At 42.4% G+C, this 23,639-nt stretch overlaps 1 protein-coding gene across 7 annotated transcripts in view; it reads right to left on the reverse strand.

Moving 5' to 3' along the window:
• DOCK3 (dedicator of cytokinesis 3) overlaps window positions 1-21,092 on the reverse strand; it is a 656,527-nt gene extending 635,435 nt beyond the window's left edge. For all 7 annotated transcript variants that reach the window (XM_074403778.1, XM_074403777.1, XM_074403779.1 and 4 more), the window contains exon 1: window positions 20,704-21,092. In XM_074403778.1, the coding sequence (XP_074259879.1) occupies window positions 20,704-20,740 (37 nt within the window). In that variant the 5' untranslated portion in view covers window positions 20,741-21,092. The remainder of the gene's footprint in view (window positions 1-20,703) is intronic.
• Window positions 21,093-23,639: the final 2,547 nt, after the last annotated feature.

Genomic DNA, 23,639 nt, shown 5'->3' on the forward strand with positions numbered 1-23,639 from the left:
CCTTTTTGCTTGGCACTTTTCCTTGCTGCCACTCTGTGAAGAAGGACCTGTTTGCTTCCTCTTCTGCCATGACTGTAAGTTTCCTGAGGCCTGCCAGGCATGCTGAACTATAAGTCAATTAAACCTCTTTCCTTTATCAATTACCCAGTCTCAGATACGTCTTTATTAGCAGTATGAGTACAGACTAATACACTGATGATCTGAGGTGAAGCTGAGGCAGTGACACTGGCACTGGGGAGCAGTTACAAATACAGATTAACATTAGCAGAGAGGTTTGACAATCAATTCCTTGAAGCACATTCAAAACACTATCAGTGAGTGGCAAGTAACAATTAAGCTGCATTGGGTGCCAGGCTTTACAGTGGCACGAGTTGATGTACTTAACACAGCTGTATCTGGTGGCAGGCTTTAAGTCACAATCAAACACTTAATTTAGTCCTTGAATGGCCCATCTGGTATTTTATTTATGGTCCATGCCTCTTTCCCACATGGCGCACTTGTCTCAGTCACAGTTTTGGGAAGCCCACAAGCTAACTCTAGACAAAATGAGAAAAAAACAAATATCACTGGAGCACTTCTATGAAAAAGGGGGAAGACTCAGTGATGAGACAGCAGAAGACTCCAAGACACACTAAGAATGCCAACAATAGGTTATAGAGAGAAGGCAGATCCAAGACAGCCAAACAGGAACAGCTCTGGAGTGCAGTTCCAGTGAGAACAACATAGAGGGTGAGTGATCACCACATTACCAAATGAGTTATTACTGCCCACAGACCAGGAGATCCCCGGGCTGAAAAGCATCACGAGTTTCCAGCACAGCTATTTCAGCTGGTGCAGTGCGACTCCACAGAAAAACTCACACAAATCTCAGTGGCCATTTCAACTGGTGCCTGGGATGCCTATGAAACACAGGCATCCATTTAACTGAAAAAAAAGGGGGGGACTGAAACAGGAAGCCAGGTGATCTGGCTAAGCGAGTTTCACCCCCACAAAGACCAGTAGTCTGAAACACTCTGGACTGAGAGTTTCACAGCAAGCGCAGCTGTACCCAGGATAGTCCAGCTCTGTCGGAGGAACAGTGTCTGCCATTATCGAGGCAGTTCACCACTACTGAGTCAGTCCGCCCTTACCGAGGCAGTCCACCATTACTGAGGCAGTCCACCATTACTGAGGCAATCTGCCATTACTGAGGCAGTCTACCATTACTGAGGCAGTCCATCATTACTGAGGCAGACCACCATTACCAAGGCAATTCTAACTATACCCCTATAAACAAAACTGTAAGGAAGTACATACAGCAGCTGGGCAGAGCCCATGGCAGCTCAGCAACACCTCTACTGACAGACTGTGACTAAGTTACCTCCTTGCTGGGCAGGGCATCTCTGAAAAAAGACAGCAGCACATCAAGAACTTCTAAATAAAGCCCCACCTTCCCAGGACAGAGCACCTGGGAAAAAAGGCAGTTATGAGTTCTGCTGCAGCAGACTTAAACATACCTGCCCAGCAGCTCTGAACAGAACAATGGAGCTCACAGCTCAGCACTTGAGCTCCTATAAGGGACAGACTGTCTCCTCAAGCAGCTCCCTGACCCCCATATATCCAAAGAGACACTTCATAAAGGAGAGGTCAGGCTGACATCTGGCAGGCATCCTTAAGAGATGAAGGTAACAGAAGAAGAAACTGGCAGCAACCCCTACTGTTCTGCAGCTGCCACAGGTGATCCCCAGGCAAGTATGGTCTGGAGTGGACCTCTGGCCGTAACACAGCAGAGGGGCCTGTTAGAAGAAAAACTAAAAAACAGAAAGAAATAACTTCATCATCAACACAAAGGATGTCCACTCAGAGATGCCATCCAAAAGTCACCAACTACTAAGACCCAGATATATAATTCCACAAAGATGGGAAGAAACCAGCACAAAAAGGATGAAAATATCCAGAACCAGAACGCCTCTCCTCTTCCAAGGGATCACAACTCCTCACCACCAAGTGAACAAAGCTGGATGGAGAATAACTCTGATGAATTGACAGAAACAGGCTTCAGAAGGTGGGTAATAACAAACTTCTCTGAGCTAAAAGAACATGTTCTAACCCAATGCAAAGAAACTAAGAACCTTGAAAAAAGGTTAGACGAAATCCTAATGAGAATAAACAGCTTAGAGAAAAATATAAATGACTTGATGGATCTAAAAAACACAACACGAGAACTTCGTGAAGCATACACAAGTTTCAATAGCCGAACTGACCAAGCAGAAGAAAGGATATCAGAGATGGAAGATCAACTCAATGAAATAAAACAAGAAGTTAAGATTAGAGAAAAAAGAGTGAAAAGAAATGAACAAAACCTCCAAGAAATAGGGGACTGTGTGAAAAGACCTATTTTGATAGGTGTACCTGACTATGACAGAGAGAAGGAATCCAAGCTGGAAAACACTCTCCAGGATATTATCCAGGAGAACTTACCCCATCTAGCAAGTCAGGCCAATATTCAAGGAAATACAGAAAACACCACTAAGATATTCCTCATGAAGAGTGACCCCAAGGCACATAATCGTCAGATTCACCAGGGTTGAAATGAAGAAAAAAATGCTAAGGGCAGCCAGAGAAAAAGATCTAGTTACCCACAAAGGGAAGTCCACCAGACTCACAGCAGATCTCTCAGCAGAAACCCTACAAGTCAGAAGAGAGTAGGGGCCAACATTCAACATTGTTAAAGAAAAGAACTTTCAACCTAGAATTTCATATCCAGCCAAACTAAGCTTCATAAGTGAAGGAGAAACAAAATCCTTTACGAACAAGCAATTGCTGCGAGATTTCATCACCACCAGGCCTGCCTTACAAGAGCTCCTGAAAGAAGCACTGAACATAGAAAGTTTATTACAGCCACTCCAAAAATGTTAACAAATGGTAAAGAGTATCAATACAATGAAGGAACTGTGTCAACTAACGGGTAAAACAACCAGCTAGCATCAAAATGACAAGATCAAATTCACACATAACAATATTAACCTTAAATGTAAATGGGCTAAATGCCCCAATCAAAAGACAGAGACTGGCAAATTGGATAAAAAGCCAAAACTGATTGGTGTGCTGTATCCAGGAAACCCATCTCCCATGCAAGCATACATACAGGTTCAAAATAAAGGGATGGAGGAAGGTTTACCAAGCAAATGGAAAGCAAAAAAAAAGCAGGAGTTGCAGTCCTAGTCTCTGATAAAATAGACTTTAAACTAACAAGATCAAAAGAGACAAAGAAGGGCATTACATAATGGTAAAAGAATCAATGCAACAAGAGGAACTAATGATCCTAAATACATATGCACCAAAAACAGTAGCAGCCAGATAAATAAAGTTCTTAACAACCTACAAAGAGACTCCCACACAATAAGAGTGAGAGACTTCAACACTCCACTGTCAATATTAGACAGATCAACAAGACAGAAAATTAACAAGGATATCCAGGACTTGAACTCAGAATTAGACCAACCAAACCTAATAGACATCTACGGAACTCTCCACCCCAAATCCACAGAATATACACTCTTCTCAGCACCACATAGCACCTACTCTAAAACTGACCACATAATTGGAAGTAAATCACTCCTCAGCAGATGCAAAAGAACAGAAATCGTAACAAACAGACTGGCAGACCACAGTGCAATCAAATTAGAACTCAGGATTAAGAAACTAACTCAGAACCACACAACTTCATGGAAACTGAACAACCGGCACTTGAATATTCACTGGATAAACAATGAAATGAAAGCAGAAATAAAGATGTTCTTTGAAACCAATGAGAAGGAAGACACAACATACCAGAATCTCTGGGACACATTTAAAGCAGCCTCTAGAGGAAAATACATAGCAATAAATGCCCACATGAGAAGCAAGGAAAGGCCTAAAATCGACACCCTGTCATCAAAATTGAAAGAGCTAGTGGAGCAAGATCAAAAAAAAAAAAAAAAAAAAAAACCTCAAAAGCTCCCAGAAGACAAGAATAACTAATATCAGAGCAGAATGGAAGGAGATAGAGAAACAAAAAGCCCTTCAAAAAAAATCAATAAATCCAGGAGCTGGTTTTTTGAAAAGATCAACAAAATAGACACTGCTAGCCAGATTAACAAAAAAGAAAAGAGAGAAGAATCAAATAGATGCAATAAAAAACGATAAAGGGGATATCACCACCAATTCCACAGAAATACAAACTACCATCAGAGATTACTACAAACAACACTATGCACATAAACCAGTAAACCTGGAAAAAATGGATAAATTCCTGGACACTTGCACCCTCCCAAGCCTAAACGAAGAAGTCGAAACCCTGAATAGACCAATAACAAGGCTGAAATTGAGGCAGCCATTTATAGCCTACCAACCAAAGCAAGCCCAGGTCCAGATGGGTTCACAGCCGAATTCTACCAGACATACAAAGAGGAGCTGGTACCACTCCTTCTGCAACTATTCCAAATAATCCAAAAAGAGAGAATCCTTCCCAAATCATTTTATGAGACCAAGATCGTCCTGATACCAAAACCTGGCAGAAACGCAACAAAAAAAGAAAACTTCAGGCCAATATCCATGATGAACACAGATGCAAAAATATCCAACAAAATACTGGCAAACAAACTGGAACAGCACATCAAAAAGCTTATCCAACACGATCAAGTAGGCTTCATCCCGGGGAGGCAAGGCTGGTTCAACATGTGCAGGTCTATAAACATAATCCTTCACATAAACAGAACCAAAGACAAAAACCACATGATTTTCTTAATATATTCAGAGAAGGCCTTCAACAAAATTCAACAGCCCTTTATGCTAAAAACTCTCAATAAACTAGGTATCAATGGAACGTATCTCAAAATAATACAAGTTATTTATGACAAACCCACAGCCAGTGTCATACTGAATGGGCAAAAACTGGACGCACTCCCTTTGAAATCTGGCACTAGACAAGGATGCCCTCTCTCACCACTCCTATTCAATATAGTATTGGAAGTTCTAGCCAGAGCAATCAGGCAAGAAAAGGAATTAAAGGATATTCAGTTAGGAAAGGAGGAAGTCAAATTGTTTCTATTTGCAGATGACAGAATTGTGTATTTAGAAGACCCCATTGTCTCAGCCCAAAATCTCCTTAAACTGAGAAGCAACTTCAGCAGTCTCAGGATACCAAATCAATGTATAGAAATCACAAGGATTCCTATACACCAGTAACAGACTTAAAGAAAACCAAATCAAGAGCGAACTGCCATTTGCAATTGCTACAAAGAGAATAAAATATCTAGGAATACAAGTAACAAAGGATATAAAGGACCTCTTCAAGGAGAACTACAAACCACTGCTCAAATGAAATAAGAGAAAAGACAAACAGATAGAAAAATATTCCATGCTCATGGTTAGGAAGAATCCATATCATGAAAATGGCCATACTGCCCAAACTAATTTAAACATCAACACTGTCCCCATCAAGCTACCTATGACTCTCTTCACAGAACTAGAAAAAAAACACCTTCAACTTCATATGGAATGAAAAGAGAGTCCACATAGCCAAGATAATGCTAAGCAAAAAGAACAAAGCTGGAGGCATCACACTGCATAACTTCAAACTATACTACAAGGCTACTGCAATCAAAACAGCATGGTACTGGTACCAAAACAGAGATATAGACCAATGGAACCGAACAGAGTCCTCAGAGGCAATGCCACACATCTACAACGATCTGATCTTTGACAAACCTGACAAAAACAAGCAACGGGGAAAGGACTCAAATGTTTAATAAATGATGTTGGGAAAACTGGCTAGCCATGTGCAGAAAGCCAAAACTGGACCCCTTCCTGACACCTTACACTAAAATTAACTCCAGATGGATTAAAGACTTAAACATAAGATCTAACACCATAAAAACCCTACAAGAAAACCTAGGTAAAACCATTCAGGACATCAGCATAGTCAAGGATTTCATGACTAAAACACCAAAAGCATTGGCAGCAAGAGCCACAGTAGACAAATGAGATATAATTCAACTCCAGAGCTTATGTACAGCAAAAGAAACAATCAGTAGAGTGAACCAAAAACCAAGAGAACGGGAAAAATTTTTTGCAATCTACCCATCTGACAAAGGGCTAATATCCAGAATTCACAAAGAACTGAAACAGATTTACAAGAAAAAAACAAACAACCCCATTGAAAAGTGAAAGGATATGAACGGATACTTTACAAAAGAAGACATACATGAGGCCGACAAACATACGAAAAATGCTCATCATCACTGATCATCAGAGAAATGCAAATCAAAACTACATTGAGATACCATCTCACGCCAGTTAGAATGGCGATCATTAACAAATCTGGAGACAACAGATGCTAGAGAGGATGTGGAGAAACAGGAACCCTTTCACATTGTTGGTGAGAGTGTAAATTAGTTCAACCATTGTGGAAGACAGTGTGGTGATTCCTCAAGGACCTAGAAATAGTTATTCCATTTGACCCAACAATCCCATTACTGGGTATATATCCAAAGGATTATAAATCATACTATTATTATAAAGACACATGCACAGGTATGTTCATTGCAGCACTGTTTACAATAGCAAAGACCTGGAACCAACCCAAATGCCCATCCATGATAGACTGGACAAGGAAAATGTGGCACATATACACCATGGAATACTATGCATCCATAAAAAGTGATTAGTTTGTGTCCTTTATAGGGGCATGGATGAATCTGGAAGCCATCATTCTCAGCAAACTGACACAGGAACAGAAAATCAAACACCCCATGTTCTTACTTATAGGCAGGTGTTGAACAAGAACACATGAACACAGCGAGGGGAGCATCACATACTGGGGTCTGTTGGCAGGGAAAGGGGGAGGGACAGCAAGGGGTAGAGAGGTTGTGGAGAGATAACATGTGGAGAAATGCCATAGGTGACGGGGGATGGAGGCAGTAAACCACATTGCTATGTATGTACCTATGCAGCAATCCTACATGTTCTGCACATGTACCCCAGAACCTAAAGTGAATATATGTATGTATATGTATGTGTGTGTGTGTGTGTGTGTATATATATATATATATATAAAGGCCAACAATACAGAAAGTTACATTTAAAAGAAAATATCGGCTGGGTGTGGTGGCTCATGCCTGTATCCCAGCACTTTAAGAGGCCGAGGCAGGCAGATCACCTGAGGTCAGAAGTTTGAGACCAGTCTAGCCAACATGGTGAAACCCTATCTCTACTAAAAATACACAAGTTAGCCGGGAGTGGTGCATGCACCTATAATCCCAGCTACTTGGGAGGCAGAGGCAGGAGAATCGCTTGAACCTGGGAGGTGGAGGTTGTAGTGAGCCAAGACTGCACCACTGCACTCCAGCCTGGGCAACAAAGTGAGACTCTGTCTCAAAAAATAACTAATAAATAAATGAAAATAACAAGAGTCCTACTTAAATTACAGGTTCACTACAACAGATGATTCACATTCTCTAAGTACTTTGTATAGCATGTGGCAACCAGCTATCCGACAAAGCCATGAATCCTTCAAAACTGTTTCACCACATGGAGACCAAGCACCTTGCATTAAAAGACAAGGCTTTGGAGATTTTCAAAAGAAAAAAGTAGTAAACACGAAGAACAGAAGCAATTATTGAAGGTCACCACTTCATCAAATGTGTCTGCACTTGAGACCATCATTCTTAGTGGCTAACCACATCACTAAAACTAAGCCCTTTACTATTGGTGAAGAGTTGATCCTGCCTGCTGCTGAGGACATTTGTCAGCAACTTTTAGGAGAGGCTGCAGTTCAAAAGGTGGCACATGTTTCTCTTTCGGCTAGCACCATAATTAGACAAATTGATAAAAGAGCAGAAGATACTGAGGTACAACTGTTTGAGAGGATTAATTAGTCACTGTGGTACACAATCCAGGTTGACAAATATAGCAATGTTGACAAGGCAACAATGCTTGTTTCTGTGCAATATATTTTTCAGGAAGATGCACATAAGGATATGTTGTGTGCACCTTCACTGCCAACCAGTACCACAGCTGCAGAACTATTCAAGTCTTTGAACAATTACATATCAGAAAAACTGCATTAGTGATTTTGTGTCAGTATATGCATAGATAGAATGCCTGCCATGACTGGAAAGCTTTCTAGTTTCACTACTCAAGTCAAAGAGGTCACTTGTGAATAAAAGTCTATAAACTGTGTCAAAAAATGTTGGCTGAGGCAGGAGAATTGCTTGAACCCAGGAGGTGGAAGCTGCAGTGAGCCAAGATCATGCCACTCCGCAACAGCCTGGGAGACAGAGCAAGACTCCATCTCACAATAAATAAAATTTTTTAAAAAAACAAAATATGCCGCCTGAACTTAACATTTTGCAAGATGTGATTAAAATTACCAACCACATTAAAGTACATGCCCTTAGCTCATGTCCATTCATGTAGCTCTGTGAGGAGATGGACATACAGCATACATGTCTTCTCTTATATACAGTAGTGAGATGGCTTTCTAAAGGTAGATCACTGGCCAGAGTTTTTGAGTTATGAGAGCAGCTCCAATGATTTCTTTTAGAAATACAGTCAGTCACCACTGGCAGCATATTCCAGTGAAACAGAATGGGTCACAAACTGCTTACTTGTGTGACATATTCAACCTACTCAATACGTCGCTTCAGGGGCAAACAACACCATGTTCAAGTCAGCAGATAAAGTGGCTGCATTTGAACCAAAACTATAATTATGGGGGCAATAAGTGGACACTGGGATTTAGCAAAGAGTTTTTGTTTTGTTTTGTTTTAAGACCAAGTCTCACTCTGTTGCTAGAGTGCAGTGGCGCAATTTCGGCTCACTGCAACCTCTGCCTCCCAGGTTCAAGCAATTCTCCTACTTCAGCCTCCCAAGTAGCAGAGATTACAGACACACACCACTAAGCCCAGCTAATTTTTTGTATTTTTAGTAGAGATGGGGTTTCACCATGCTGGCCAGTCTGGTCTTGAATTCCTGACCTCAAGGGATCCACCCGCCTTGGCCTCCCAAAGTGCTGGGATTATAGGCATGAGCCACTGCACCCAGCCTTTTATTTATTTGTTTGTTTATTTGTTTGATGATCGAGTCTCACTCGGTTGTCCAAGCTGGAGTGCAGTGGCACAATCTCAGCTCACTGCAGCCTCCATCTCCCAGGTTCAAGTGATTTTCCTTCCTCAGCCTCCCCAATAGCTGGGATTACAGGTGTGCGTCACCATACCCAGCTAATTTTTATATTTTTAGTAGTGATAGTTTTCACCACATTGGCCAGGCTGGTCTCAAACTCCTGACCTCAGGTGATCCACCCGCCTCAGCCTCCCAAAGTGCTGGGATTATAGGTTTGAGCTACCTCCCTCAACCAGCAGAGATTTTAAGAGACTGAGCTAGGGCCTTCTTTCTTCCAGCTGGCGCATGATCACCTATCTCAGCTTTCAAAAGAGTCTGAGCGTTACTTCCCAACCACAAAAGACCCCCAAACTGGGAAGGAATGGTTCTACGACCCATTTGTGAACAAACCAAGTGAATCAACTTTGTCCATGCTAGAAGAGGATCAACTGCTTGAGATCACAAATGATGGGAGCATTAATAGTATGTTTGGGGCCAGGCGCAGTGGCTCACACCTGTAATCCCAGGTGCAATTACTTTGGAAGGCCAAGACGGATGGATCATGAGGTCAAGAGATTGAGACCATCCTAGCCAACATGGTGAAACCCCATCTCTACTAAAAAATACAAAAATTAGCTGGATGTGGTGGCACACATCTGTAGCCCCAGCTACTTGGGAGGCTGAGGCAGAAGAATTGTCTGAACCTGGGAGGAGAGACTCTGTCTCAAATAATAATAATAGCATGTTTGGGATAACTTCAAATCTCCATACATTCTGCATTAAAGTCAAGGTGGAATATCCTGAGATTGCCACAAAAGCACTGAAAAGCCTGCTTCCATTTCCAACATCCTATCTTTGTGCAGCAGAGTTTTCTGCAGTGAGAGCAACCAAAATGAAATTAAGGCACAGACTGGACATAAGCAACACACTTCTGGTGTCACTGTCTTCCATCATCCCCAAATGGGACCATCAAGTCGCAGGAAAACACGTTCAGGGCTCCCACTGATTCTACATTATGGTGAGTTGTAAAATTATTTCATTATACATTACAATGTAATAAAAATAGAAATAAAGTTCACAATAAATGTAATGCACTTGAATCATCCTGAAACCATCCCCCCATCCCATCTGTGGAATAACTGTCTTCCACAAAACCAGTCCCTGGTGTCAAAAAGGTTGTGGACTACTGTATAAAGGATTAATATTCAAAAACTATAAAGAACTCCTACAACTCAACAACAAAAAAAAACAAACAACTCAATTAGAAAATGGGCAAGTTAGCTGGGTGCTGTGATGCCTGTAATCCCAACACTTTGGGAGGCCAAGGTGGGTGGATCACCTGAAGTCGGGAGTTTGAGACCAGCCTGTCCGAAATAGAGAAACCCCATCTCTACTAAAAATACAAATTAGCCAGGCGTGGTGATACATGCTTGTAATCCCAGCTACTCAGGAGGCTGAGGCAGGAGAATCGCTTGAACCCAGGAGGTGGAGGTTGCAGTGAGCCGAGATCACACCATTACACCCAACCTGGAAACAAGAGCAAAAGTCCATTTCAAAAAAAGAAAATGGGCAAGGCTTTGCAGACACCACTGCCCCCCAGACCTCCAGACCTCCCTGCCACCAGCCATGGTCAACCCCACCATGTTCTGGGCCATGGACAGCCCTTGGACCACATTGCCTTTGAGCTGTTTGCAGATAAAGTTCCAAAGACAGCAGAAAACTTTCATGTTTTAAGCACTAGAGAAAAAGAATTTGGTAGTAAGGGTTCTGCTTTCTTAGAATGATTCCAGGATTTTTGTGTCAAGGTGGTGACATAATACACCATAATGGCATGACAAGTCCAGCTACAAGGAGCTTTGATGAGAACTTCATCCTGAAGCATACACTCACTGGAACTAACAATTTTCCTATGGATGTCAGTGAGGAAGAAACAAATATCATTGTATTAACATCATAACCATCATAACCACTTGTTTGTATTAATAATGTCAAATCACTAGAAATTCAGTTAAACAACTGAAAAGAAGTGGCAGTAGAGGACGTTTTACTTTTATCATGCTTGAGGATTTATTCCTCTCAAGCATGTATCAATTTTGAAATTTTTCAAAATGCAAGTATGTGGAGGAAATAATGCTAACAAAGATGCAGAAAACAAGTACCCTCACTGTCCTAGAGGACAATCTGGCAACAGTTAATTTCAAACACCCAACTGCTCAAAAGTAGGAAAGTAAGTAAAGGATAGTATATCTGTATTACAGAACAGCAGTCTTAAAACAGTGAAGAATCCAGATATAAGAACATGTTCAAAGTATGACAGATTTAAAATAAAAGTAGACTGCAAAACAATATAAGCAGTATAGTTCTAAATTTATTTTAAATGCCTACCTAAATGTATACATAAAAAAAACTAAAAAGATATGCTAATGTGTTGAGAGGGGTTATCTAAGTAACAAGAGATCACCTTTATGTTCTTTTCATATGTTTTTCTACATTTACTGACATTTCTGTAATGATATATATCTTATATAATCAGAAAGAAATGTTACATAGAAAAATAAAAAGCTCAAATGTATTCAAGATACTGAATTCACAATATAGGAAAGACTAGATATGTCATATTTTAGAAAAAACTCTAACAAAAATAGACAAAATATCTTCTTGGTGCTCTTAAAGGTTTAACCTTGAGTTCCCTGGAAAAGTCACTCATCTAAAACACAGCATTCCCCAAAGATGTCAAACAAAAGGGGTATTGTCGGGATAAGTTCAAACTGCATCCTAATTACCTGCTATAAGAGTTCTGGATCACTGTTGCGATGACTGTGAAACTGTAGGTGAGAGAGTGGGATTCATACTGGAATCCTAAGGCTCCCACTCAAAATCTGTCATTTGAACTTAGCCATAGGCAGTAAATCTCTCTGACAGGCTCAAGAAAGAGAAAGGCCAAGAGTAAAAAAAGAAGTATACTCATGATGTCACAAATTTCTAACAATCAAATATTATTAGATTTACAGCCTGCCTTTTAAAATACTGAGGATTAATAAAGCAAAATAAAATTCTTCACTAGGTTGGACTCTTAATTAATCATTCACCAGTCACTCACTATGAACTAGGTCCTGATAATACAAACATGAAGACAAAGTTCCTTATCCTCAAGAAACTCAGTCCCTGAGACAGAGATGCAATTAAATACGATCTAAAGGGATAAATACCATACTAGAGGTTGGTATCAACTGCAGTAGAAGCAGCAATGCTTATTTATATCAGGCAGAGTTGGGAAAGGCATAAAAAAGAGATGACGTTTGAGCTTTTTTTCAGTTGACATTCCCCAAGCAGAGAAAGGGAATCATAGAATTCCAATGATATAACAACACCCTGAGTACAGCAATAAAGGTAGAAACATTATAGTCCCGTCTGGAAAAGGGTGAATTATCCAGTATATCTAGAGTGTAGAAAATGTGGAGAGAGCCTGGGCACAGTGGCTCATGCCTGTAATCCCAGCTCTTTGGTAAGTCAAGACAGGCAGATCACTTGAGGTCAGGAATTCAAGCCCAGCCTGGCCAACAATGGTGAAACCCCATCTCTACTAAAAATACACACACAAAAAAAAAGTTAGCTGGGTGTGGTGGCATGGGCCTGTAGTCCCAGCTACTCGGGAGGCTGAGGCAGGAGAATCGCTTGAACCCAGGAGGCAGAGGTTGCAGTAAGCCAAGATTGCACCACTGCACTCCAGCCTGGGTGACAGAGCGAGACGCCATTGTGGGGAGAGGAGGACAGGTGAGGGGAGGGGAATGTCAGAAACAAAACTCAAGAAAAGTTTAGTACCACCCTTCCTCCTGTAGAGGAACATGAAAATGAAGTTAATATCTTTCCAATGCTGATATTTCTTTCTCACTCCCCATGCTTTAATAAGTCCATACAGAGCTTTTAGCAGCATCTTTCCCCCTTAAAACACCATAGCCATGAATTAAGGCTAAGGAGCCCAACCTAACCCCAAACATTATCTAGTTCACAAAGGTGGCACAGCTGGCACAATCACAAAATGTTCATACAAATAGTCTGCATCCAAATCACAACACCGTAAACACTACTTGTTTACATACTTTCTTTTTCTTTTTTTGAGATGGAGTTTCGCTCTTGTTACCCAGGCTGGAGAGCAATGGTGCGATCTTGGCTCACCGCAACCTCCACCTCCTGGGTTCAAGCAATTCTCCTGGCTCAGTCTCTGGAGTAGCTGGGACTACAGGCATGCACCACCATGCCCAGCTAATTTCTGTATTTTTAGTAGAGACGGGGTTTCACGATGTTGACCTCTCGATCTCTTGACCTCGTGATCCACCCACCTCGGCCTCCCAAAGTGCTGGGATTATATGCATGAGCCACCAAGCCCGGCCTTGTTTACACACTTGTTTATTAGCCACTTGGAAAAACACAGAAGACATGCTTATCAATTATGTAAAGGTTCAAAGAAAAGATGGTAAAATCTTGAATCACATATTTAAGCTTCAAAAAGATTTGACAGGTTGTACTCATGAGCCAAATACGGTAGTTAAAATGTTAACACAAATATAAAATATTTTTAAAATAAAACTAAAATTTTGTATTTCTGTTTAATATCAATCACAGAAGTTCAAGATGGAGGGGATATAGCTTGACTTCAGTTCACATGAAATAAAACCTAGAATTTAGTTGTTATAAATTCAATATGAGCAATCAGTGTGAAATGGCAGCCCAAAAGTCTCCAAAAGTCAGTCTTTATGCCATATTAACAAACATGTCCAATTTGATGCTACAAATGTGGGTGTAAAACCTTCTACAAGCCTGGATCTGAGGTATATCTGCCAAGAATACAAAGATGGGCTGGGTGCAGTGGCTCACACCTGTACTCCCAACACTTTAGAAGGATCACTTGAAATTAGGAGTTCAAACTAGCCTGGAACACACAGTGAAATACCATCTCTACTAAGAACACAAAAATTAGCCAAGTGTGGTAGCATGCACCTGTAATCCCAGCTGCTTAGGAGGCTGAGGCACGAGAATCACTTGAACCTGGGAGGCAGAGGTTGCACTAAGCCAAGATTGCGCCACTGCACTCCATATTGGGGTGACAGGGCAAGGCTCCCTCTCAAAAACATAAAACAAACAAAGATAAGTATTGCATAATCCCTACTTCTCTTTATTTATTTATTTTTTTTAATGGAGTCTCGCTCTGTTGCCTAGGCTGGAGTGCAGTAGCACAATCTTGGCTAACTGCAGCCTTACCCTCCCGGGTTCACATGATTCTCCTGCCTCAGCTTCCTGAATAGCTGGGATTATAGGCACGCATCACCACACCTGGCTAATTTTTGTATTTTTAGTAGAGACAGGGTTTCACCATGTTGGTCAAGCAGATCTTGAACTCCTGACCTCGTGATCCATCCTCCTTGGCCTCTCAAAATGCTGGGATTACAGGCGTGAGCCACTATACCTGGCCCCATAATCCCTACTTTTAAAGCATGTTTTTTTAAACTATGGCTCACAAAATCAATTGAGTTGTCACCAATATTTTTTAATAAAATAAAACAGAAAATATCAGCATATACTGCACAAAGGACACAATAAAAGTACCATATCATTAAACTTTTAACTTTTTCATACATATGAATAAATGCACATAATACACACATATAAAATAACAATTTTTTTTTTAGATGATCTGAGTCTCACTCTGTCGCCCAGACTGGAGTGCAGTGGTGCGATCTCTGCTCACTGCAACCTCCCCTTCCTAGGTTCAAGCGATTCGCCTGCCTCAGCCTCCCAAGTAGCTAGGATTACAAGGGTATACCACCACATTCAGCTAATTTTTATATTTTTAGTGGAAACGGTTTCATCATGTTGACCAGGCTGGTCTCGAACTCCTGATCTCAAGTGATCCGCCAAACTAGGCCTCCCAAAGTGCTGGGATTACATACATACATAAGCCATTGTGCCCAGCCCAAGATAACAATTTTAAATGTATTTCTTATTGTAGGTCATAGTCAAAAGTTGGAAAGACATTAGTCTAATGGAAGAGAATAAGGTTAATGTAACACTATGGAGTACAAAGTATAACAAGATTTAATACAGAATAAAATATATCTGGTTGGAGAAAGAGAGGGGTAGGGCCAAGAATCTAGGACAGGATTTACAGAGATAACAATATATGAGAGAAGTCTTGGCAGGCTGAAAATAATTTGAGAAATGAAGACATGGGGGAAAGGCACTCTATGTAGAAGGAACAATATGAACAAAGACATGATGCAGCAAACAAGTGTTTAACGATCCTGGCACATGGCAGCACTAGTTTTAAGTTAAGTACAAACAGAAGAACCTGGGGAAAGTTCAGTTTGGCTAAAGGGTGAAGTATAAACAGGTCAGTGGATAAGGCTGAACATGCAAATTTGAACCATAACATGAAAGTACTAGACATATGATAAACACTCAATAAATGCTAGCTATTCCAACTAGTCTTAGCTCTAGGGCCTTAAACCATATTATCTCTAAGATTTCTTAGAGTTCTAAAATTTATTACTTACTGAAGAGCTATGATGCAAGTTATTTATATGCAAGCACAGAACAAGGAATTATAAGAAACTACAGGAAGTCATTATTATACTCAATAAGAATGTTCTCATACGGCTAACAATAAAATGGACTGTCCCAAAAAGTGGTAAGGGCACTGGCAATAGATATGTTTGAATATAGGCCAAATACATATCTGTTGAAGGTATGGTACTAAACAGTACTATCAAGTTCTGTTTTATCACACTCTAATTCTTCTATCATGTTGGTTCTCACTTATTAGCAAGAGCGCATGAATGAGTTCCAAAGGGAGAGGGAGAATTAGATTGAAGCAGGAGGATGTGATTTTAATCCATTGTAGATAAGCAGGAAAACAGGAAGCTTCTGAATGGCAGTTCCCAACATAGTAATTATCTTTACTAGAGTATCCTAAGGTGTGATACAGCAAATCAACTGTAAGTACTTAGGCCACAGCTAAAATAATTTGGTAATATATAAACAATTTTTTTAAGGTTTCGAGAGCCTTTATGTGGAAAAAAAAAAAAAAAAAAACTTGCTTTCCATGCAAAATCTGTCAAGAGGGGGTATGCAAGACACTTAAACGCATAATCATAAACAGGTTTGTTCATTACATTAAAAGCGTAACATTGGAATTCAAATCATAATACAGTATATCCAATAATGTTTACATATTGGGAATAATTTCAGATCATTCTTAAAGAATAGAAACAAAAATTCAAAAAAATTCAAAATACAAGCTATTAAAAATTAAAATTTAGCACCAATGTAAAAATATGGTATGATGATAAAAGTACTTTCAACCTCAATGACCATTCTTTTGAGACTGTCGTGCATCAGAATATGTCTAATAATACTACACAGAAATAGGTGCCATGTTTACAATTTAGCTTAACGTTTCTAAAGCATAACACTGCATAATAAAATGAACTAGAAATCTGAAGTCTACTCAACAGACTTAAAATGATTAAAAACTTTAACGTAAGACCCAAAACTATGTATCTACTAAAAGAAAACATAGGGAAAATGCTTCAGGACATTCATCTAGGCAAAGATTTTATGACTAAGACCTCAAAAGCACAGGCAACAAAAACAAAAAAAGACAAGTGGGACTACATTAAACTAAAAGCTTCTGCACAGCAAAGGAAACAAACAGAGTAAACAGACAACCTACAGAATGGGAGAAAATATTTGCAAACTATTTATCTGATAAGGGACTAATATTCAGAACATACAAGGAACTCAACAGCAAAACCAAATAATCCCATTAAAAAGTAGGCAGCAGGCTGGGTGCAGTGGCTCATGCCTGTAAACTTGCCACTTCGGGAGGCTAAGGAGGGAGGGTCTCTTGAGACCAGGAGTTCAAGACCACCCTGAGCAAAATAGCGAGACCCAGTCTCTACAAAAAAATTTTAAAAATTAGCTGGGCGTGGTGGCGCGGGCCTGTTGTCCTAGCTACTGCAAAGGATGGCTTGAGCCCAGGAGTTCAAGGTTACTGTGAGCTATGATCATGCCATGGCACACTATCCTGGGTGACAAAGCAAGACTCTGTCTTAAAAAAAAAAAAAAAAAAGCCGGGCACGGTGGCTCATGCCTGTAATTCCAGCACTTCGAGAGGCCAAGGCAGGTGGATCACTTGAGGCCAGGAGTTCAAGGCTGCAGTGAACTATGATCATGCCACTGCACTCCAGCCTGGGGGGTGACAAGAGCAGGACCCCATCTCTCTCAAAAAAAAAAAAAACTGCCTCATGACAGCAGCAGAATAAACAAGATAACCTTCTGAAGCAGCTTCCACTTTTAAGACATCAAACTAATACACACATACTCAAACCATTACTGCTTTTCTATTCAAGGAGTTTAATTACAAATATTCTTGTTTTAAAAATTGTTGGTGTTTGCTGTTCCTGCTATTAGAGGGTGAGAAAAGTATTTTCTTGGCTTTCGTTTTCTACTTTTGGTACTTTGGGTACAGTCAGTATAGGGAAAAACAGTTGTTTCACAAAAATAGCTGGATTTTTCTCACCTAATACACTTTAGAGCAGGAAGCTTCTTGGAAAGGTAGAATAAAGAATGGAAGGGTGCAGGACTTTCCAAGTACTTTCTTTTCATGGCAACAGAAAAGAAAGCAGAGATTCTCTAAGAGGGAAAGAGACATGAGAAGTCAAAACATGAGTGAAGGAGTTCAGTAAAGAACAGTCCCTTACAATATCAGAGAAAGACAGCAGGACAGTCAAGTATATCACAAAATACTGCCCACTACCAAGAAGAAAATTAAAGGAAATATACAATCGCTGAAGGACAAAAAAAAAAAAATTAACAACGTTTGGGATCCAGTTTCTTCATCTGTGTGATAATGACAACATTAAGACTACTCTGGGAATTGACATGGGGTTACCTAAGTGAGAGTCCCTGGCACGCTGACAGGCTTATCATCGACCCTCAGAAAAGGATAATGTCCTCCCCACTGCCTAAAGTCACTATTACAATGGAAAGGGGACCTCAGTCATCTCCTCATCCTAAATGAATAAACCAAATAATTCAGTCATGTTATAACTGGTAAAGAATTCCTATATTATAAAAAATTGAATAAGATACTACAGGATCTCAAAAACAAATGAACAACTGCAATGGAAAAAACTCCTTTGTACTGCTGCAAGGGGGGACTCCTTCCCTCACTAAAATCAGGGCAAAAGGAGGCCTTCCACAAATTTCTCCAAATTGGTAGGAAGTGAAGTGTAAGGGGTTTCCCTCCTTGCTGTACAACTGATTATAGGTTGACAGAGACAGAAATCTGTGCTCCCAGTTAGTCATAAAAATCAAAGCTGAAACTCAAAACGTTTTCTCACAGCAACAATGATAATGGTTACATCTTCAAGCTAGCCCTCATAGCAATTAAATGATGCAGCAAAATGCCATTTTAATTAACTATTTTTCTCATAAGCATAATGTATAAGCTACCTTATAAAGTGGATTTTATGAAAAGGCCTAGAAGTGCAGCCTTAACATCTTTATGAAAAAAAAAAAAATGTGTCCTGAGTTTTAAACAATTTACAGAAAAACTTTTAGATCATAACTGAAGAAGGGATAGTAGAAGAAGACTGTGAGATAAACAGGGGAGAGAGTTGCTTGGTTTGGTAGAAAGGGCATCTAAATTATATTAAACCAGAGCTGCTATGAAAATGCCTTCTGTGCAACTGTCTCTCTCATTTAGCAAGCGTTTAAGCCCTGCCCTGAGCCCAATGCTGTGGCCCTCCAAAGGGAATAACAATTTTTTTAAAGCTAAACACACGGTCCTAGGAATGCAAGAATTGCATTGCCTCTTCCCGAGTAAATCACACAGCAAATCCTAGAGCTTTGAGATTCACATATACCTATCTTGATTACCTTGCATTGGCTCTGTCTCAGAACAAACACACCTAGTGTTATTAGTCTAAATACTAAGGGGAAAAGAAGAAACTAACGCTTATTAAGCATTCAGTATGTTCTCATTTCACTTTCACAACCCTGTAAGATAGGTAAACATTATCCCCAATTTACACATTAAGAAAATGATGTTAAATTACTTGCCTACAACACCAGTAAAGAGAAGCTAGGACTCTGGATTCCACTTTGTCCACTACTCAAGGGCTCCTCCCCCGCTAAAAAAATCAATCATAGGGTGCCACTGGAGAGGTGACCACTCACATCAATTGCTTGTTATTCTAGTTAAGCAGTTCTGGGAGTGAGTTATGGAGAAGATAAACCACTAACTCCTCATTTCACAAAATCAACTCAGTATTCAGGGAATACTCTAAGAAAAGAGGTAAAATGTCCCCAGAGGTGAATAGCAGCTCTCCTCATCATTTCCCAACTCCTTCTCAATAGAGACTCTAGGACTAGAGCTCCCTTTATCACCACCATGCTAGCATAGCTAATCGTTTCCGAAAGTTACCTCGTAAAACAAGATATTCTACTAGAATAGAAGGCCTCTCTGCTGGTCCTTGAATTTAAATAAATTCCATTTTCACATGATAACCTGCCTGATAGCATTCCAAAACAATCGTTGCCACTGCAGTTTCAAGTTATTTGGTAGTGAATTGTGAACTACATCTTGATTAAATTGCAGTAAAGACGGGAAACGAAAAAACATGTTTAGGATGATTTCCTATCTAAAATTTTCCATGATGAGCTTAGGAAAAACAAAACCTGTACAGTCAACATTTTAAATCTGTTTCTAACTAAACAAGATGATAGGTGATGCAATGAGGCTTAACTCTATCACGTAATTGCCACAAAACACTAACACTGCAAAAGTAAAACATTCAATACTTTACTGAATATTCTTTTTAAAGAAGTTGAATATTGTAAGAATTATTTAGCTTCTGGAGTTTAACACTTACAACTGATAAAAAGGGGTTTCTAAGAGGAATAGGGTCTCTCATCTGAAAACAAGGTGTTTTTGAAAACAAAACCATGTTATAAAATACTTAACATTTATACATGTCCAAACACATTTCCCATTGTAAAGTATTATTTCTAATACTAAAGGCAAAAAAATTAAAACAAACCAAATATTTGCAGTCAAATGTCCAAATTTTTGAATTGGAAAAATGATGTCAATGTTTTTCATCCGTTTTCTTGTAAGGTTCCAGTACAAAAATAAACAGCCATCGGGCTCAATTCAGGTGCGGAAACTCATTAAAATCGAGCTTTTGGACCGAAGAAAACACATTCCCAGAATTTGTCTTCTCGGGTAAAACTGCCCAGTGGCCCACACCAGAAACCTCAGGCAACTGCCCGGGCCTTGCCCACCCCTCCCGCGGGCCGCACCTGCCAAGGCCGCACCGCCAGCGCCCCCTGCCGCCCTCTCTGCACACAGAGACCCGCGCCCACCCCCGCACCCGCCCCCACCCCGCGCTCGCCCAGCGCAGAGGCCGCGCAGCCTGCGGGCAGGGGCGGGGGCACGAGGGTGCGAATCCAGGCGTGGCCGGGAGCTGGGCGCGTCCCCCAGAACCTCCGCCGCGGCCAGACCGGAGCCTCACCTACCTACGCCGTATTTCTCCTCCTCCGTGGGGGTCCACATGGCCGGGCCGGGACGGGCACGGCCCCGCGGGCGCGGCGACCGGGCGACAACGCGGCGGGGACGGCCGCGGGCCAGGCTGTGGCGCACCGCGAGCCGAGGCGGGGGCGGTCAGGCGGCGCGGGGCAGTGGGCGGCGCATCCCTCACAGGCCGTACGGGATGCCGCCGCCACCCCCGCCACGTCTGGACCGCGAGGATCCGCGGGTGGCCCAGCAGCCCCAGGCGGCGCGGGCGAGGGCTCGCCACCTGTCCGTCGCCGCTGCTCCCGCGCCGCCGCTCGCTTCCTCACAGCTCCGCCGCCTGGCTCCCGGCGCCGCCGCGGCTCGGCTCGCCCCAGCGGGCTCGCGGGACGGCGGCGCATGCGCCACTCCCTGCCGCGCAGGGGCTCGCGCCACCCGGGCTCGCGCCGTCCCGAGCCCGCGCGCGAATCCACGAGCCGCTGCTGCGCGCCAGCGGAGGGAAATCTGCGAGAGGCGATTGGACTGGCTGGCCCCGGGCAGGCTTCTCCCGGATCTGGTGCCCTGGGCTGCAGCAAACTCCGGAGGGGGCGAGGCCGGTCAGGTGGGCGACTCCCCACTCGCTTCCGCTTCCAGTGCCTCCTTCCTGCGCCCCGAGATGGCCAGGAGCCTTCTAGTCAGAGAGGGGAGATCTGGAGAAGGAGGAGACGACACCATTTTCAGACCCATCCCAGTGTCACGAACAGTGCTGTCGGAATGGTCCCCAGAGCCACCCTGTGCATTCCCAGGGCCCACAGGGTGGACTCGCCACGAGGGAACCAGGTGGGGTACACTCGTGCCTCTCTCTCCTGGATGCCGTTTGGTCAGAGGCCGCTGACACCTCCTGGGTTCTTGCTTCTCTGAGTTGGCCTGAGTGGCGAATCTTTGGGGCCAGAACAATCACAGCCGCCTTGCTGGTAAGGAGCACTTCACTGGGCCCTGGGGATTCCTACCCGGGACTCGGCCCCTGCTGCTCCTGGGTGTCTGCCTCCCTTGGAGCCCTGAGTACTGACTCCTACCGGAAACTTTCACCTTCTCTCTCCTCCCAAAGAATCCACTCATTCTGATGCCTGTAAATGTCACCCTGTGGCCCCCAAGTCAACCACTTATCAAAGGCCAGGAACTGCAGGACTTCTTTCTACCTACTTTTGGACCACAATGTGTTTCCAACTCTAATCCCAGCAGATTGACTCATCTCTGTCACTAGCACTTTTAAGTCAAAACCCTGGTGTCATCCTTCACTAGCACTCTCAGACACCCCCACTCTTCAAAGCCCAGCTCAGCCCCTCACCTCCGGGAAGCCTGCCCTGACCCATAGGCTCCTTTCCTTCTTTGTATGGAATTGGAGCTATGTTCAGTTGTCTTATTTCCCTTGTAAGACTCCCAGAAGGCAAGCTCCAGACTAATACAAGAATACCTTGTAATCAATAGAGCTTATTGATTCTTCTGTCAAAGTGTCATGATTGGTAACTCCTCTCAGGCCTGATTATGCTCCCCTAGGTTATGGCCACCACTTCCCACCTTCCAGTCTTTAGGCTCCTCCCCTCACTAATCATAGTGCCTGCTCCTGCCCAGAAAATGTCCGTTCTGTGAATGATAGAATTTCTCAATAGCTAGATACACTTCTTTTCCGGGGCGGCGGGGGTGTCCAAGAACATAACAAAAGAGGTAAGTGTTCCAGAAAGACAGACCCCTGCCCAGTGGCCACCATAAAAGTATACTGTGGAATTAAGCCACATTCTTACAAAACTCTCTCCAGGGAGCTATTCAGCAAGTGGGCCTGCTCTACGCAGGCCTTCAGGGAACAACCTTAAAGCTCATTTCATCCTCTAATTTCACTCTGTCTGCTGTATGTATGACAGTCACAGAGCCTAAAGGCCAGTTTTTCCTAAGTTTATACTCTTGTTCCCAGTCTGAATCCATCTTAGATGATGGCTTTCCCAGATGAAGAAAATTCTCCATGATTGCACACTATACCCAGAGTGGAAGGGGCATTAAACCCAACCAGGAAAGGGAAACAAAGGGACCAAAGTGAGAAGGAAGGGGTTTAGTAAGCCTGGATTTTTACACTCTTGCCGTTTGTACTAAATTTAGGTTGTTTTTGTGAGTTGAAGCAAAAGGGCATAGCACACACTGGCCTTCAGCAGGACCATTCACCCACTCTCTTATCCCCCTATCATCTGCTTTGATCCTTTCCTTCCTCAGGCTCTCAGTCCACTCAACACACCGCACACGCACCCTCCCAGCATGTGAGCTGCCTTCCAGCTTGCTTCTGAAAATCAAGACCGTTAGCACAGTAACCTCCCCTCCTCTCCAACCACTCTTCTTTGTGTTCTCGCCACCACCATGTTCACTGACTGCTATTTCTCCGGATCCCCAGCTATCATTGTCCCCATCTCCCGTTTTCATCCTGACCTTGCTCCACAGGCTCCTGCAGTCCCAGGAAGACCTGTTCTGTTGGTACCCTCATTCCCCCATTCCCTGTCTCTTCCTCCTCTCTCCGTCTGACCACAAAGGAGAATCATTCACTCCAAATCCTTTTATTTCAATGTAATTTATTTGATTCTCAGCACCCAAAGGTCTGCGTTCTGACCCTGTCACTCCTGGAAACTACTTTCCCAGAATTCCCCAGGGCCATCCCAACGTCAGACCATTGCCTGATTCTGGCTGGGCCTTTGCATACAGTGTCCCTCAGGCTGTGTCCTCTCCTCTCTTGAAACCCACAGATCTGCATCACACTCTGAGAGCTGTCTCAGGGTGACTTTCCTGAGGAAGTCTTCCCCAACTGTCCTCGGTTCTGCTGGATTTTTCGCACCCATTATGTCCTTTCCTGTAGCACTTACTCATCCCACCCTTCTCCAAGAGATCAAACGGGTCTGCCTTTCACATTGGAAAACATCTGTTT

The sequence above is a fragment of the Saimiri boliviensis genome, chromosome 8 (genome assembly GCF_048565385.1).
Source record: "Saimiri boliviensis isolate mSaiBol1 chromosome 8, mSaiBol1.pri, whole genome shotgun sequence".
In the NCBI taxonomy this organism is placed as follows: Eukaryota; Metazoa; Chordata; class Mammalia; order Primates; family Cebidae; genus Saimiri; species Saimiri boliviensis.